The following is a 17410-nucleotide window of genomic DNA, read 5'->3' as shown; positions in this document are numbered from 1 at the left end:
CCTTGCTGCATCTTAGTGAATCCAACAAATATTTTTGGACTTTTTTTTGCCTTTGTGAACAAAACGATAGGCACTGGGTGAAGTCTAAGTTGAGAGTGATAACAAGAACAAATTGTTTACCTTTCTTATATTAAAGGAAAATAATCATTGAAGACAACAGCTCATTTTGACAGTCGACATTTCGACAATAAGTGCTTTCTTGCAAAACATAATAATTAAAATAATAAATCCATGCTGAACAAAATCACAGTTAAATGAGAATGCTCTGTAAGCAATCCAACATTCACCAGATTGCAAAGCTGAATTATATTCTGCCTGGGTAACCCTAGTCCAGTACACTCCAAATATTAATGCGGTGCATGCCATTGCTGTCTGTTTATAGTGCAGTCAGAGCAAGCCAAACCAGACCAGGTTACTGCACGCTGATCTCAAGTTGAAGTGTGCACACAAAATGAATTACATGTATACTAATGGATGCAACCAGTTAACAGTATATTATTGGCAACAGCAATGACTGGTGGGATATTTATTGCTCCATTCATTACATTATAACAGGAAATTAGAATGACCCCCAAGGTCAAAGGTAAACAAATGTTAAAGAAAAGGGAAAATGTAATTAAAACTCATAAATCACAGTTCTGCATCCCGTGTCTCGCGCACTGCAGCAAGTTCTTCTCCTTGGAAATAAGAGGGATCATTTGAGAATAAGACCAGGAAATGGCAGCAGGATTGATTTAGAATGACACCAGAGATTACATAATTTATGGAGCAACTCTCAGTTTTGGAGTTTCACCAAATCTAGTAGCCAAACATATTATGATCTGTTGACTTTTTTCATATAATCAAAAAGTAAGAGAAACAAAGGGCCAAACAGAAAGAGAGAGAGAGACAGACAGAGATACATGTGGGTATTTGAGAAAGAGAGTGGAGCAATTAATATCTATTTAAAACATGACCATGTGCTGGATCGATTAAAAACATTTTCTTGAGATTATTATATATCACCCAAATTTGTCCATGTCAGCATCTGGAAATTTATGGGAAAAATTTGGAATTTTGTTTTTATGTGATAATCATTCACATGTGTGGAATGATAACAAAAAATAATTATTACATAGTAACCTGATCAAAGGGTTTGAAGAATATCAAATTAAATCTGCTTGTGGACAATGCAAAGATCAGCACCAGATGAGTGCCAAGGTTAAGATTAAAATTTGAACTCATTCTCGCTTTCTGTTTTATTTTGTGTAAATATACACAATTTGGAATTCTTCCCATTTTCAGTAGATAGATTCCTACTACATATGCCAACCATCAGTTTTTTTAAACTATCATCTTTTCAAACCATGGGTGGGATTTTACAGTCTTGCTTGAGCGAGACTGGAAATTCCTGCTCGAGGTCAATGGACATTTCCATTGTCCACCCCTCGCTCGTTCTGATTCCGTGGCAGGTAGAATTCCGGCTTGTCATTTTTTTTCAGAAAAGTCGGGATGGGATTAGAAATTGTCAGTGTCAGCCAATCAGATTTATGGCATGGTGGACTGAAAAGCTGTAAAATGCATTCAATTAAATAACCAGGTATTATTTGCGACCCATTATTAAGTGTGCATAATCTTCACGCAACAAAATGTTGAGCTGATGGTTTCTGAAATTTGCAATTATAGAGACATTCATTATTTTTGCCCCTTGGCAGAGCTTGATAAAGCTCCCAGGCTGCTAAATTTGATTTAAAACATGATTTTCCTCAAAAAATGTAGCATTATGGAGCATGCCCAGAAGTTTGTTATTTGAAGCTTAATTTCTTCAAGACTGCTTGAAGAGTTGCTGAAACATTTTTGGATTAAACCATTTGCTCCTGCTGTGAGCGTCTTAACTGGCTTTGTTTAACCACTGTTGTCACCTTGCAGAATTGCCGGTGTTTGAAAATAAAAGAGGGCATGGGTTTGGAACGGTGAAGAGATTAACACAATTTAAAGAATTACGGTGCAACCTCCACATATAGGATGTAGTTAATGTGCATTGCCACGATGTATGGCAGGGACAGTTGGCCCGAGTGTAGGTTGAGTTATAATGCCCATTTATATTCTGCAACTGTAAAACGGTTTTCAGTTTGTTCATATGCTGCCGGTGGAGGTCACTTTGTTACCATACAGTAAGCACAGAGAAAGAGAGAGTCTGCACTGTTTGACTGGATCAGAACAGTTGCTTATTTAAAATAGTTAAATCAGCATACCCTTAATTCACATAATCTCCACCTGCCTCTGGGCTGCTGTGGGATCAAGGACGGGGACAGATCCAATAATTGAGTCAGTTTGTTGACTGCATTTAAAATACACTGTTCCTTGGCATTATTATAAGTTGGAAAAGTTTCAATTCACAAATTTACATACTGTATCTGGCATTAGATTTATTCGGTCCTGTGAATTTATTTTGAAGTCAGGAAAATTTTTTTTTCATACTTAAAATATCTATGATCATTCCAGTATAAATTTATTTTTGGATTGAAGGACAGTAGGTGCCAAAAATTCAGAAAATGCACTGAATGAAGTACAAAAATATTTTTTTTTCTGGAAAGGGTCCCTTTGGAAAATGAACTTCGCTCCTGCAGCATTCGTGTTTACCTCAGTAAATTCTGAGGCAACATTTGTTTCAAACAGCACATTTGTGTACTTTAGGTTTGGTCTCCTGCATCAAAGTGATGGAATGTTGGGTACAACTGCAGCTTAAGCTCTGTCCATGTACTTACAGCTGAAGTTCTTTTCACGGGTCAGGGGGCTTTTAAGGCTGTTTGTGGTGTCAGGTTTTTGGAGACTTTTAGATCTTCTGCTTAAATCACTTCAAAAATAATTAATTGGTTGCAAAGCACTTTTGGATACCCCAAGTTGCCAAAGGCACTGTATAGGTGATCTTTCTTTGTGCATTTTGTCAGTTTCTAAGACGGACATGAATGCATGGTTGACAATCCGACATCTTTGAAATAAATAAACAGTTGAAACTAAATTTGCAGCAGGGCAATTATTGTTGGTTTAATATCAATTAGTTCAGCAAAATTCATTCCTTGTGCTTCGTACTGAAAATACTGTTCACACTTATAAATTATTCCTCAGCAGTGCATGACTTTTAGCAAGATATTTTAAAAGCACATAGTATCATAGAATCCCTACAGTGCAAAAGAGGCCAGCTGGCCCATCAAGTCTGCAACGACCTTCCAAAAGACTCCCTACCTAGGCCCAATCCCTCACCCTAACCCCATAACCCTGCGCACTGACCACGACCAACCTGACACTAAGGACGGGATTTTATGGCCTTGCTCGGGCGAGACTGGAAAATCCCGCCTGAAGTCGATGGACATTTCGATTGTCTGCCCCTTGCCCACTCCTACTCTGTAGAATTCCGGCATAAGATGATGCTAGAGTAGGGAGGTTAAAAAGTCTATGTCTGTTCACAAAAAAAAGCCTTTGGTTCTTCCAGTGGAATTAGCAGCAAAGGTTGAGCTGTATCGGGAAGGTTTCACAATCAATGCAATTTAGCGTCACCAATCTACATAACCTGCACATTTTTGGACTGTGGGAGGAAACCGGAGCACCCAAAGGAAAGTCACATGGGCAGTCACCCAAGACTGGAATCGAACCAGTGTCCTTGGCACTGTGAGGCAGCAGTGCTATCCACTGTGCCACCGTGCCAATATGACAGTTGAAACTCTATCAAAGTGCAATGCAATGAAGGAAAGAGACTCTTTGTCTGGGGATTGCGAGACGCAGCTAGTCTCACTGCTATTGGCATAATAAGAATATCATTACTGATGATTTTTTGTTGCAGTAGTTTCAGAAGCTTGTACTCGTGATAAATAACTATAGTTTACTTGCACTCTTAAACATTGAGGCATTTACTTCCTCACAACAGTAAGTGTCGGAACGCCCTCTCCCTCCCTTGCGAATGTGGCATGCACCCCAGCCCCCTCCACTCCAAACAGCTATGGCCAACATCCTCACTCCCACGTCTGTTCCTGGCCACTAACCATATAAATGAATCCTTCCCCTCCTCCATGAAGCTCCCACTAGGGTCCATTCCTGGCATACACCTTGGCACAGATTGGTGTGGCAGATTAGTATTGTCAGGTTGGCATAGGAATGGTGCCAACCTCGCAGTGCCAACCTGTGCCAGGGCAGTGCCAGGGTACTGCCTGGCTATGTTCCTCTCGCCCAGGGTCTATACTCACCTCCATGACAGATTTACCTCTGGGTGAACCTATTGTAAACAATGCCGACATGATGACATGTGGCATGGTTTGAATATATGACAGGGGCTCAATATACAGCAAGGAAGCTCGTTAATTACATTTAAATCTATTAAAATATATTTAAATCACGTGTGAAACTAATTACATCACCAGTGAGAGGCAGCAAAAATCAGAAATCACGATTTCGCCGGCGAAATCCATAACTTTTGGGGTTTCGCTGAAACTTGAGCCTTTGCCACCATTCCGACAGACGGTGAGGGTGGGCTCAAGATTGCAGCACATTATGGTGACTTATACAAGACTTCCACCATCTGCTCCAGCCACAATGCACTTCCCCATGAAGTAGTACAGGCTAGCTTTCTGACTGCTGCTGGCACGTCACATCATTAATCACCTGCTGAAGTGTGCAGTCAGTCAATAGCAGTCATGCTGACTTACCACAATGACCATCATAATGAGCAGGTAATCATGAATTGCAAGCTCTGCCTCTCTGCTTGCAGTCTATCCAATTTTGCTCCTCTTGTCTTTTATTCAGCAATGATTGAGCCATAATTTTCTCTAGTTCAATGCTTGGAAGACTGAAGCTATCTTCTTTGGCCCTCTGTTACCAACTTCCTCCATCAATTCCATCTGTTTTCATAAGAGTTGGCCAAGATTTTAACACGGGGTTTGAGACACTAACGTTGGGATGAAATGGACGTTCTGCGCCTGTACTTACTGGCAGCAACATTCAGTCAGCTACTTTCCTAGATGCAGCCTCCAAATTGGTTGCCTCCTCCTGGCTTGCTTCCAATTAAGGATAGGAGGGAAGTTGTAGAGGTTGCCAGCACAATCAGAGGACTAGCAACTTCATCCTATCTCTGTAGCCTCACATTTGCAAACATTTGGTTACCCTTCATATTATCTCCTTTTGCATAATATACATTTTGACTGATCTATACCTTTGTGAAATGGATGCTTTTCCATATTGAAGGTACAATATAAATATGTGTTCTTGTTACTGCTGTGCTACTCCTCTGTTGTAAGGCTGAATGTAACTCTAACAGCTCTCACCTCTCTCTGAGTGTCTTCCTCTCTTGGAATGTTGAAAAAATTTTCACTGTTGTGCTTTGTGTCTGCAGCTACGTTCTTTTCTAGGTCTTTCTTTTATCTCTTTAACATGTTCCTACATGTCATAATATTTATTCAAGTGAACCTCATCCCACTTCCTCCTGGAGGGTTTATAGAGGCTATCTGTTCCTCTTAATTCACATTTGATTTGTTTATGATTTTATTTACGGTGAAAGTTCATTTAGTCTGAGCTTTCTGTTTTCAGTTATGTTCTGCAAGACCAACATAATGCATTTAAATGTGTTTCGCCTGTCCTTTACGGAGGTGATGTTGAACAGCCTCCCCAGTTGATTTGCTTATGTCGTTCTCTAAATTTTTTGAAGTGAGCTATCTTAATGTCATATACTTGGCTCATTATCCTAGCTATTTCTGAATCCCAAATCATGCTCAATTTCTTCAGTCTGTGGTCACAGCCAGCCTGACTGCCTTAACTTAGTGTGGTTCATTTATGAGTACCAGATGAGATGCAGACTACCTCTTGTAATCTTCTGGGACATGCAACAGTTACATATTTCATTTACTTGCTACTCTGGGCAACTTGGATTTTCCAAACTTATATCAAGTTGACTGGAGTTGCCTACCAGAAAAGCTTTTATTGTTCTTTCCCATCTTTTCAAAAATGTCTTTGTACAGCAAACTGTACAAAGTGGTATATAGATAATCCTGAGTACCAGCCTGGATTTTTTTTCAAATTAGTCATGATTCTGTTGTATATCCATTGCAGTTTGTTGTGTATTTTTCTACATTTTATTGGAATACAGTGCTAGGATCTTACTGGCTCGCAATGCTGGTCAATCGGCATGGCGGTTGGATAAGTTAAGAGATGAAAAATCAGATTTGTGCCCGGTTTCTCACCTCTCATGTTCTTGCTGTCCTTGTTTTGCTGGCGAAATCGGTTGGGGTGGCAGAATGTTGATGTCTATGAGGGGAATGAGGTGACAGACCTCCTAGCAATGGTGCCGACAGACAGTGCCAGGGATATGGGCTCTATTCCCAGATTGGGTCATCATCTGTGTGGAGTTTGCACGTTCTCCCTGTGTGTGTGGGTTTTCTCCAGGTACTCTGGTTTCCTCCCACAGTCCAAAGATGTGCTGGTTAGGTGCAGTGGCCTTGCTAAATTCTCACTCAGTATACCCGAATAGGCGCCGGAGTGTGGCGACGAGGGGATTTTCACGGTAACTTCATTGCAGTGCTAATGTAAGCCTACCTGTGACTAATAAATGAACTTTACTTTACCTAGAGCTCAGCAGCTGGCTTCTCAGATAAACTGAGACCCCCCCACCCCCACCTTACTAGTGAGATTCGCATATCAGCTTCTGTATTGCAAAGAGTGCTGTAAACTCCCAATACTTACCTCACTGAAAAGTACAGCGAGAAAACAGCAGGTTTTCTCGCCCGTTCAACACTCAGAATTTTTTTTGGGCAAATTCTGCTCATATTTAACCTTGCAGATGCATAGCAACACCTTCTTTCCACCAATCCTCCCTATCTTTTTAAAACTTATTTCAGAAGTAAAATGAAGGCAGCAAAGCATCAACGTGCAATCTTCACAGCTGAAGGAAAAGTACAAAGGCATTTAAGGACTGATCCATGATCCTCACAGAAAATTATAGGCAGAGTTTCTATGTGAATTTTGGAACAGATTGGTTAACCTGTGGCTACTTCAGGCCAGAAAAATTACATCAAAACCAACCTAAAATTAAGCATTCTGGTTCACCTATCCCCAATTAAAAACAAATCTTTTCTGTTCTCTTGTGCAAAGGAACAAAATATCAACTGGAAGTTAAACCAGGGTAATGGTGGGGCACAAAAGACTCCATTACACAAAATAATTTGAAAAAGTAGGAACAATATCCTTCAAGATTGTAGAACTCAGATCTGATTTCCGCGTGCTGAACTGGGATTATACAAAAGTAGGATGGCAGAAACACTGAGCTGGCAGTCTGCACGCCATTGTGCCACCTCCATTCCCTTCTCTGTCAATTTTCCCAAAGATGGTGGGAGAGCGGGGGTGTGAGTGGGAACGTGAAGTCAATTGGACAGCTTGAAGTCGTTAGGGCGCTTACTAAAAGTTTGCTTTTGGACCTCTGAGGATTGTCATGGGTGCAGCAGGAGTTCTCTGAAGGCGCTCAGCTGCAAATGGCGAGAACAGAAGCAGAAGTGTTGAGACAGTTTCATTTAATGCAGAAAAGTGAAGGTTTGGACTAAAAATGCACTGAGCTGTAATAAAAATTTTAGGAACACTTCACGGCCCAATCCCAGTTTCCAGTTCTCTATTTTGCCTTGGGTACATTCAACATGAAGACTCTTGAATTTTATTAAAGCTGCCGATTTGGGCTAGAATGTCACCTGAGTCCTTGGTGCCTTGTCGCCATTTTTATCCCTTGGCCACTAATTGGGCAGTAGACCTGTATCTAGGATCAGTAAGATCCCATCCCCATGAAAAATGCACTTCGTGGTATACCAGAGATGGGCACGGATTCATGACCCAGAATTGAACCTGCCTTCTAATTCCTATTTCTGATGGGAAAATACAAGCCTGAAATTCACCAAGACAATATAAAAGGGAGTAAATTTCCAACCCTAAAGTGAAATGGGTTTGATTGGCCTTTGTCCAAACCTTATTCATCAAAGGGTTCTGGACAAAAAGTCTCACCCAGAAGATCAAGTGAATATGTAACTGGAGATACAACAATACTCCCTTATGTCAGGGAGTTAAGAGTCTATACAGCATCCACATGACCAAAGTTAGAAACTTGACTTCTTTAATTATTCTTAATTTACAACTGTGATGTAATTCCATTTTCACCAAAATTTTCAGTATCAGTATTTTTCACTTGGGTGTAAATGAACACAAATTTTAACAGGCACTGATTAGAAGGGAAAAAAAACCTGCCAAATCAAAATGTAGAAAGGCATTTGGTATACACTACCTCAAGGACAACACCATTATGATTACCTATCTTTACGTTGTATGAAGTATAGCAAGAGGGCACTTTCAAGTTGCCATATCACATGCTTAACTTTATAGCTGCAATATTTTAAAAGGAAGTAAGTGTACATTGTGCTATAGCCAACTGAAATATGTATTGTGGCAACATGTGTCAAAAGAATAAAAGGTCCTAAGGCAGAGGGGAAGTAAAATGCTAACATACTATTGATTCTTTCTTAAAATGATGATCTCTTATATGAATGATGTGGGAATGCCGGCATTGGACTGGCGTAAACACAGTAAAAAGTTTGACAACACCAGGTTTTAAAAACCTGGTGTTGTCAGACTTCTTACTCTTATACGAATGCATTCATTTATGAGCAACTACTGGTTTAATCAGTATTGCGGTAAGATCCGTGCCATCTCACACGTTTAAAATGTCGAAAACAAAATAGTTAACACTTGCTGCATTTTTGACTAAGCCACACATGAAGAATGCTTATCTCTGCATTGAGGAAAAGCCCAAAGTTCTTTCCCTACAATTATTATTTCATTATCATTGTGAAGTAAAGAAAACACTAAAGAATTTTCAAAAGCAGCCATGAGGAATGTGAGTAAAAGCAAAAAATATAGAAGAGAAACATTTCCTACAACTTACCCGCTGTTCCATTTGATATAATCGAAGAGTTACTCAGGTTGGCCTTCTCCAGTTTTGAGCCAGCAGAAGTATCACTACTGCTCACTCGATTGTGTGGACTTGCTAGGTCTTGCATTTCCATAGACCTGCCAGGACATGAAAATTTCTTTCATCACAATTATTAAGTAAAATGTTCAACTTATGGCAATATAATTTTCAACTACTCCCCAACATTAAAACAACATATGTTGATCATTATTGCATTGCGATTTAAGACAGTGAAATGGTAGTTTTGGTGGTAATTGAAAAATCTTTAATTTATTTGTTTCAAAAGAGAGAAGCAATTTATTTCACACATTAACCTTTACAAATTTGTTTGTACATCTTAGGATCTTGCTAAGGCACCATCTTGTTGGCCAAAATACATCTTATGCTCCTTTTATCGTATCGTATTTCATTCATGCAATAGCTGTAACAAAATTCCCTGGTGCAGTGGTTTCAAACAAAAGCATTGATTTCTGCTCAAAATTACGTCACAATGCGCAATGCCCTTGAAAAAAGACAATCTATCCATTTGCAGTCATAGTAAAATTTTTATACCATAAATTACCTACGTAACTAATTTTCTTTTGAAATCAGCTGCATTCCTAGAAGCCTAAAAGGTTACCGAACTTGGTTTTCTTTACAAGCTGAAAAGAATCACAGCTAAATGATGCACATATTTTGCTTTTAAATCTGATGAAAAAAATAAATGGTGTCCCAACACAAGACCAGCTGACAGCATTGAAGTACACTTTAAAATGTTAAATCATTTCAGAAGTTTATCTCTTGGTACATTTGATCTATCAGGAGTGAAGGAAGGAAGGAAGCAGAGAACCCTATGTACTCTCTAGTCTTCTTTCATTTTCTCAGCAGGGATAACAGGTGAGGATTTGGATAATTGACTGTCAGTTTTGCATATTTTACTTGCTTCTTTACGTGACACAATACAAAATCTCCTGACCGGAGGAAGATGGGGCAGAGGGGAAGTGGTTGGCTGGAGTCCATTGCAAAATGGTTTAAAGTTGAAATTTTCTAATATCTTGGAAAGGGCACAACTCAATTTACTCTTGTATGGTCATCTTCTTTGCGGATTATATAATGATTGGTTGAGTATTTCCAGTTTTTTTACTAAAAGTTTGCAGATTGCTTTTTTATTCTTGCTTCTATTTAACCAAATGCAGTGGTGTACAGGCTGCTAGTGACATCTTTGCAGCAATGTTATGGATTGATGCTGGTCGTCAGCAGAGGATCTCAGCCTCCGGCCATCCACCTTAGAAATTCAGGCCCATGTGGACACCATGATTTGTAGACCATGAGTAGAAAGTGGTGGATGATGTTTGTGAATCCACGTCATCAATGCTCTGTCTTTGTCACTCAGTAGCCATGCAGTGGTTTATTGTGGTGGCTCAAACATATAAGAAGCATTTAGATGAGCATTTGAAATGCCATAGCATATCAGGCTATGGACCAAGTGTTGGAAAATGGGACTAGAATAGATAGGTGCTTGATAGTTGGCACATGGGCTGAAGGGCCTTTTTTCTGTGCTGGATAATTTTAAATACAGGTGGCACAGCAAACTGTACATCACTGACTGCATGATACCCCTGCTTCTGGTCAGACAATAGGTGGAAGTTGAAGGAGTGAAATTTCCCGTTAGGTTGCAGTACATTTCAGAGTGGACATGGAAGCGGCATGTTCTCAATCAATGGCACCCTGTGCCATTGGGGAACTAGCGACCCTCAAAAAGCCACATGCTCAGTTTACTTGCTGCTCCCTGGCAAGACAGAAGAAAACACTCAGCTCTGCTTGAATGCAAAACCTACAGAGACCTCGCTTATCAAACAGTGGGTGAAAAACTGGGAGGTGCTACAAATATTGCTTTCACCAGCTTGGAAGGAGTCAGATACCCATAAAAGCTCATGGCCTTTATAATCTCACCTTTACACCCACTGGTGATGCAGTCGCTACCAAGTGTTGAGACTGTAGTAGTTGGCAGATTTCACTGAGCACCTCATTGATGAAGCAGAAATGTTTGACACACTGTTCCTTGTTGAGCTTCAAATAGGCTGTTGACTCCCTGAACACACTGGACATAGCCTCATACTTAGAGCCATTCTCCTTTCCCCCGCTTCCATCTTTGAGCAGCTTGTCCTTCTGTGCCTCCTTTACTTATTCTTCCTGTCACGCGGTTGACTAAGGCAGGTGAGATGACTACACTCATGTCTAAGAGAAAGTGGCTGAGACCAAAATCCTCCAGCATATGCCACGCCACTGCTTGTAGATTTCAGTAACTTTAAACAACACTGGAAACCACCAAGACTTTTCAAGAAACAGCAGAAATTAATCAGTAGCTAATCTGAAAGCAATTGATGAGTCATTTAAGTAGCACTGGTGAAAGGGCCCTCTAGCTGCTAAATGCATGTTCAGCTGTGTGAGGTTGAGAGACAATGCTAGCAGGAGCAATTGGCTCCAAAATGGCAGCGATTTCATCAAATCAGAGTTACATATGATTGATGTCACAATCTTTGCATATTCTGGCAGACATTGCTTGCATGTGCTAATGCTCTCACCAAAATGGCATCTAACATGGCTAGAAGCAAGTGAGAATGCCATGGATGCCACTTTGGACATCAAGATGTGGGGAGATGTGGAGCTGAATTTCGTGAGCAGTCTTTGGTTTACCCTTTCTGGGAAAGAGGGGAAATTAAGTTACACTGCAGTGTGTAAAATGCTGCAGTTTATTAAAGGATCAAACATTCCTTTAATGAGTGTAGTAGTTGAAATGAGCAATAATGACTGAGGAAAAATCTGCACCAGCAGAAAGTATCAGGCACAGAAAGGATTCCCAGGTTCCTAATTCATCCATTATTAGCAGAAGCAAGAGCCAGAGAGACAGTTTTTTTGGAACCAAAAGCAATAAACTGCAGAAGAGGCTGGTGCATTATTTATTGCTGAGGCTGTCAGTGTAACCTCCACTACCCAAAGACCTGCTAAACAATACAGCAAGAAGTTCAACAATCTCACAAGATTGGCCAAGGTAATCCATGCGTGACCTGCAATGCATATACACAAGGCTTATTATTCCATCTTAGTGTCATTAACTAAGTAAAAGGAAACCTGCATGATCAAAAGAATCAATAATACACTTTGTTAACTCTATACTACAGTCTAAATTGATATTGCCTGCCAGAAAGGGATAATAAGAGTTGTCGTGACACTAATGGAGAAAAGTTTAATGATAGTTAGAATCTGAAAACATTGTAACTATGAATTAGAAGAAGTGTGAGTGACAATCAGGTTTTTCTAACACTGTTCTCCCTTTACAAAGGATAAGGTGGCATTACAAACACCAAATATCTATGACTGGAGGGCGGGTGCAATTTTAGAAAGCTTAGCATGTGCACAAGGAGGAGAATTTGTAGACTGACAGGAATTGGGAAAGTAGAAGTTGAGGTGCCAATATCATAATGGTCATGGCAGGTTAACAAAAGTTAACAAAACCTGCAAGTTTCCCTCACATCACTTGGACTGCAGCAGTTCAAGAAGGTGGCTCACCACCTTCTCCTCAACAGTAATTAGAAATGGACAATAAATGCTGACCTGATGAAGGGGCAGCACTCCGAAAGCTCATGCTACCAAATAAACCTGTTGGACTTTAACCTGGTGTTGTGAGACTTCTTACTGTGACTCCAGAGTCACAGCGATGTGGTTGACTCTGAACTACCCTTGGAACAAGGGCAACTAGGGACAAGCAATAAATGCTGGCCAGCCAGCGATGCCCACATCCCACAAATTAATTTTAAAAAATTCAAATTATAAGGCGTTTCTTGAAGAAGGAGCCCAGCTGCTCAGTGAAACAGCTGGGCTCATTAAATTTTTACAACTATTTCTCCTTCAACCAATTCTATACCAGCTTCTAAGCTTCCCCAGAATCATTTTAGATATGTCTGTATGAGAGAAAGCGGTTAGTGTGTCAAAGATAAGTCCCTATGAGCAGTCTCAACACGAGTAAACAGGAGATCCTAGGAGTGGAAACAGTGCGAGTCTTCCAGTTATCAGTTGAGGGACCCAAGTATCAGATGCTCATCTTCAAAGGAAGAATGATTGGGAACATAGATTTAGCATGTAGTAAGTATGATGATTTCCATTCATACAGTTGAGATCTGGGACATGTGTAGCACATTTTAAGTAGAAACCCTGAAGAGAATGACAGTCCAACAAAGTTAACGAGGTTAGAGAGCTATTAGTTCCTCCTAGAGTGGCTATTAATTCAGAAAATGCTTCGAGTGTCATATGAATTAGGAGGAGTAGACCTTTCAGCCCTTTGAACCTACTCCACCATTCAGTAAAATCATGGTTCTAACCTCAACACCACATTCCCACCTGCCCCTGATAACCTTTCACCCCTTGCTTATCAAGAATCTATCTAATGGGACGGCAGTAGTTATGGGAGATTTCAATCTGCATATTGATTGGTCGACCCATGTTGGACGAGGTGGGCTCGAGGAGGAGTTCTTGGAATGTTGCCAGGATAATTTCCTTGAACAGTGTGTGTTGGAGCCGACGAGGGAGCGAGCTATCTTGGATCTGGTGCTATGTAATGAGGCGGGTAGAATTAGGGACCTTGCGGTGAAGGATCCTCTTGGAGAGACTGATCATTGTATGGTGGAGTTTCTGGTGCAGATGGAGGAGGAGAAAGTGGGTTCCCGGACACGCGTCCTTTGTTTGAATAGAGGGGAGTATGGTAGGATGAGAGAAGAATTGGCAAATGTGGACTGGGGGAGTGCGTTGGAAGGTAGGTCTGCTGAGGAGCAGTGGAGGATCTTTAAGGAGATCTTTCTTGGTGCTCAGCAGAAATTTATTCCGATGGTTAAAAAGGACAGTAGGAAGAGAGGTAATAAGCCGTGGATAACGAAGGAGGTGAAGGAAAGTGTTAAATTAAAAGCGGAGGAATTTAGAGTAGCTAAGAGCAGTGGGCGAGAAGAGGATTGGGAAAGGTTTAAATGTCAACAAAGATTGACAAAGAAGTTGATAAAGGAGGGTAGGAGAAGCTATGAGGCTGGGCTAGCACTTAATATAAAAAAGGATAGCAAGAGTTTTTATAAATATATAAAAAGGAAGAGGCTGGCTAGGGTGAACGTTGGTCCTTTAGAGGATGAGAAAGGGGAGCTAGTGGTAGGGGATGGGGATATGGCTAAGGTCTTGAATAACTTTTTTGTTTCTGTCTTCACGGAGGAGGACGTGAATAATTTGCCGGGTGTTAGAGATGGAAAGGTGGTAGGAATGGAGGGTCTTAATGACATTACTGTTACTAGAGAGGTGGTGCTCGACAGACTGGAGGGGCTGATTGTGGACAAGTCCCCAGGACCGGATGGAATGCATCCGAGGGTTCTGAAAGAAATGGCGGAGGTTATAGTGGATGCCTTGGTGGTTATTTTCCAGACGTCGCTGGATTCCGGGGAAGTGCCGGAAGATTGGAAAACGGCTAATGTTACGCCGTTGTTTAAGAAGGGTGCCAGGCAAAAGGCGGGGAATTATAGGCCGGTTAGTTTAACGTCTATGGTAGGTAAAATGTTAGAATCCGTCATTAAGGAGGAAATTGCGAGGCATCTTGAAGGGAATTGCTTGATAGGGTGGACGCAACACGGTTTCATTAAAGGGAAGTCGCGTCTGACAAATTTACTGGAGTTCTATGAGGATGTGTCTAGGGCGGTGGATAGAGGAGAGCCGGTGGATGTGGTCTTTCTGGATTTTCAGAAGGCGTTTGACAAGGTACCTCACAAGAGGTTATTGCAGAAGGTCAGGGGACATGGAGTTGGGGGTAGGGTGTTAGCGTGGATAGAGGATTGGTTGTCAAATAGGAGGCAGAGAGTGGGGGTCAATGGGTGCTATTCGGATTGGCGGATGGTGACTAGTGGGGTGCCCCAGGGGTCGGTGCTGGGGCCTCAGCTATTTACCATTTATATAGATGATCTGGAGGAGGGAACCGAGTGCAGGGTGTCAAAATTTGCTGATGACACCAAGATTGGGGGAAAGGCAAATTGTGCGGAGGGTGTGGAGAGTCTGCAGAAGGATCTAGATAGGCTGGGCGAATGGGCCAGGAAATGGCAAATGGAATTTAATGTTGGCAAGTGTGAGGTGGTCCACTTTGGTAGGAAGAATGGTAGGAAGGACTATTACTTACGTGGCGAAAAACTGCAGCAGGCGACGGTGCAGAGGGACCTCGGGGTCCTTGTGCATGAGTCGCAAAAACCCAGCTTGCAGGTGCAGCAGGTGGTCAGGAAGGCGAATGGGATGCTGGCCTTCATAGCGAGGGGGATTGAATATAAAAGTAGGGAGGTCTTGCTGCAGCTGTATAGGGCATTGGTGAGGCCGCAGCTGGAGTACTGTGTGCAGTTTTGGGCGCCGCACCTGCGCAAGGATATTTTGGCCCTGGAGGGAGTGCAGAGGAGGTTTACTAGGCTGATACCGGAGTTGAGGGGATTGAGCTATGAGGAGAGGCTGAATAAACTAGGCTTGTACTCGTTAGAGTTTAGAAGAATGAGGGGAGATCTCATTGAGACGTATAAGATGATGAATGGGATGGATAGGATAGAGGTGGAGAGACTCTTCCCGCTCAAAAAAGACAGTAGGACTAGGGGGCACAGCCTCAAGATAAAGGGGAGGCGGTTTAGAACGGAGTTGAGGAGGAACTTCTTCACTCAAAGGGTGGTGAATCTCTGGAATTCTCTGCCCGTTGAAGTGGTGGAGGCTGCCTCGCTAAATATTTTTAAGAAGCGGGTTGATGGGTTCTTGATAAGAGAGGGGATTAAGGGTTATGGGGAGAGGGCGGGAAAGTGGAACTGAGCCACAACAGATCAGCCATGATCTTATTGAATGGTGGGGCAGGCTCGAAGGGCTAGATGGCCTACTCCTGCTCCTATTTCTTATGTTCTTATGTTCTTATGTACCATTACCTTAAGAATATTCAAAGACTAGGCTGGAACTTTCCAGCCCTTCATGCTTGCATGATCATTTGGTCCTGCCATCGGCACACCCTTGCCATGTGTTTCATGGTGGCGAGGGGTGCATACAACAGGAAACCCCATTGACAACAGCGGGACTAGAAGGTCCTGCCACCAGCAAATGGCAGGCCACTTCCTGCCACTGTGAAACACGTGGTGGGCTGGGAGGTAAATCTTGCCCTCTGCTTCCATTGCCTTTTAAGGAAGGAAGTTCTAAAGACTCACTACTCTCAGAAAAAATAAATTCTTCTAATCTCAGTCCTAAATGAGCAGCCCTTTAATTTTGAACAATGATCCCGACAAGAGGAAACATCTACACATCGACCATGTCAAGACCACTCAGAGTCTTAAATATTTCAATCAAGTTGCCTTTTATTCTTCTAAATTCCAGTGAATACAAACCGTCCAACCTTCCTGCAAAGGACAACCCACTCATTCCAGGTATTAGTCTGGTAAACCTTTTCTGAACTCATTCCAATATATTTATAACCCTTCTTAAATAAAGAGAATAATACTGGACATAGTACACCAAATGTGGTCTCATCAATGCCCCGTAGAACAAAATCATAACCCTCCTACTTTTGTACTCAATTCCCCTCACTGTAAACAACAACATTTTATTAGCTTTCCTAATTACTTGGTGCACCTGCACATTAACTTTTTTATGATTCATGCACTGGGCACTGAGATTCCTCTGCATCTCAACAATCTCTCACCATTTAGATAAGATGCCTTTATTAATTTTTCCTGCCAAATGGATAATTTTATACACTCCCAGATTATAATCAATTTTTCAGGTCTTTGCCCTCTCACCTAACTTATGTATATCACTTTGTAGCCTCCTTGTGTCTTACTCACATCTTGCTGTCCTACTTGACAACAAAGTTAGCAACTATGAATTGCTTCCAAGTTATCCTTCACCCAAGCCACTCATATAACTTTTAAACATTGAGGCACCAGCAATAATCCCTGTTTCACACCACTCACTACATCTTGCCAACCAGGAAAAGAATCATTCATATCTACCCTCTGTTTCCTTTTAGCTAGCCAATCTTCTATCTGTGTCAATACATTACCCCCTATACCATGAGCTTTTATTTTCTGCAATTACCTTTGATGTGGTGCCTTACCAAATTATTTCTGGAAATCCAAATAGATAACATCCACTGGTTCTCCATTTACCCACATCATGTGTTACTTCTTCAAAGAACGCCAATAAATTGGTTAAACATGATTTCCCTTTAGTAAAACCATGTTGACTCTGCCTGATTACCTTGAATTGTTCCAAGTGTCTTGTAATAACATCTGTAATAATAGCTTCTAACATTTTCCTTTGACAAATGTTAAGCCAGTGGGCCTGTAGTTTCCTGCTGTCTGTTACTTTCAGAAAATTACTACCAATTATTTCATCCATCATTTATTTTAAGATTCTGGGATGAAGTCC

At 41.4% G+C, this 17410-nt stretch overlaps 1 protein-coding gene across 12 annotated transcripts in view; it reads right to left on the bottom strand.

Annotated features, from left to right (window-relative positions):
* eya4 (EYA transcriptional coactivator and phosphatase 4) overlaps positions 1-17410 on the bottom strand; it is a 417250-nt gene that overhangs the window by 155658 nt on the left and 244182 nt on the right. For all 12 annotated transcript variants that reach the window (XM_080192745.1, XM_080192744.1, XM_080192747.1 and 9 more), the window contains one exon: positions 8942-9066. In XM_080192745.1, the coding sequence (XP_080048871.1) occupies positions 8942-9066 (125 nt within the window). The remainder of the gene's footprint in view (positions 1-8941; positions 9067-17410) is intronic.

This window comes from Carcharhinus amblyrhynchos, chromosome 7, assembly GCF_965287045.1.
Source record: "Carcharhinus amblyrhynchos chromosome 7, sCarAmb.v2.hapA, whole genome shotgun sequence".
Taxonomy (NCBI): domain Eukaryota; kingdom Metazoa; phylum Chordata; class Chondrichthyes; order Carcharhiniformes; family Carcharhinidae; genus Carcharhinus; species Carcharhinus amblyrhynchos.
Note: the sequence above shows the minus strand (reverse complement) of the source record. Positions and strands in the feature narration are given on the sequence as shown.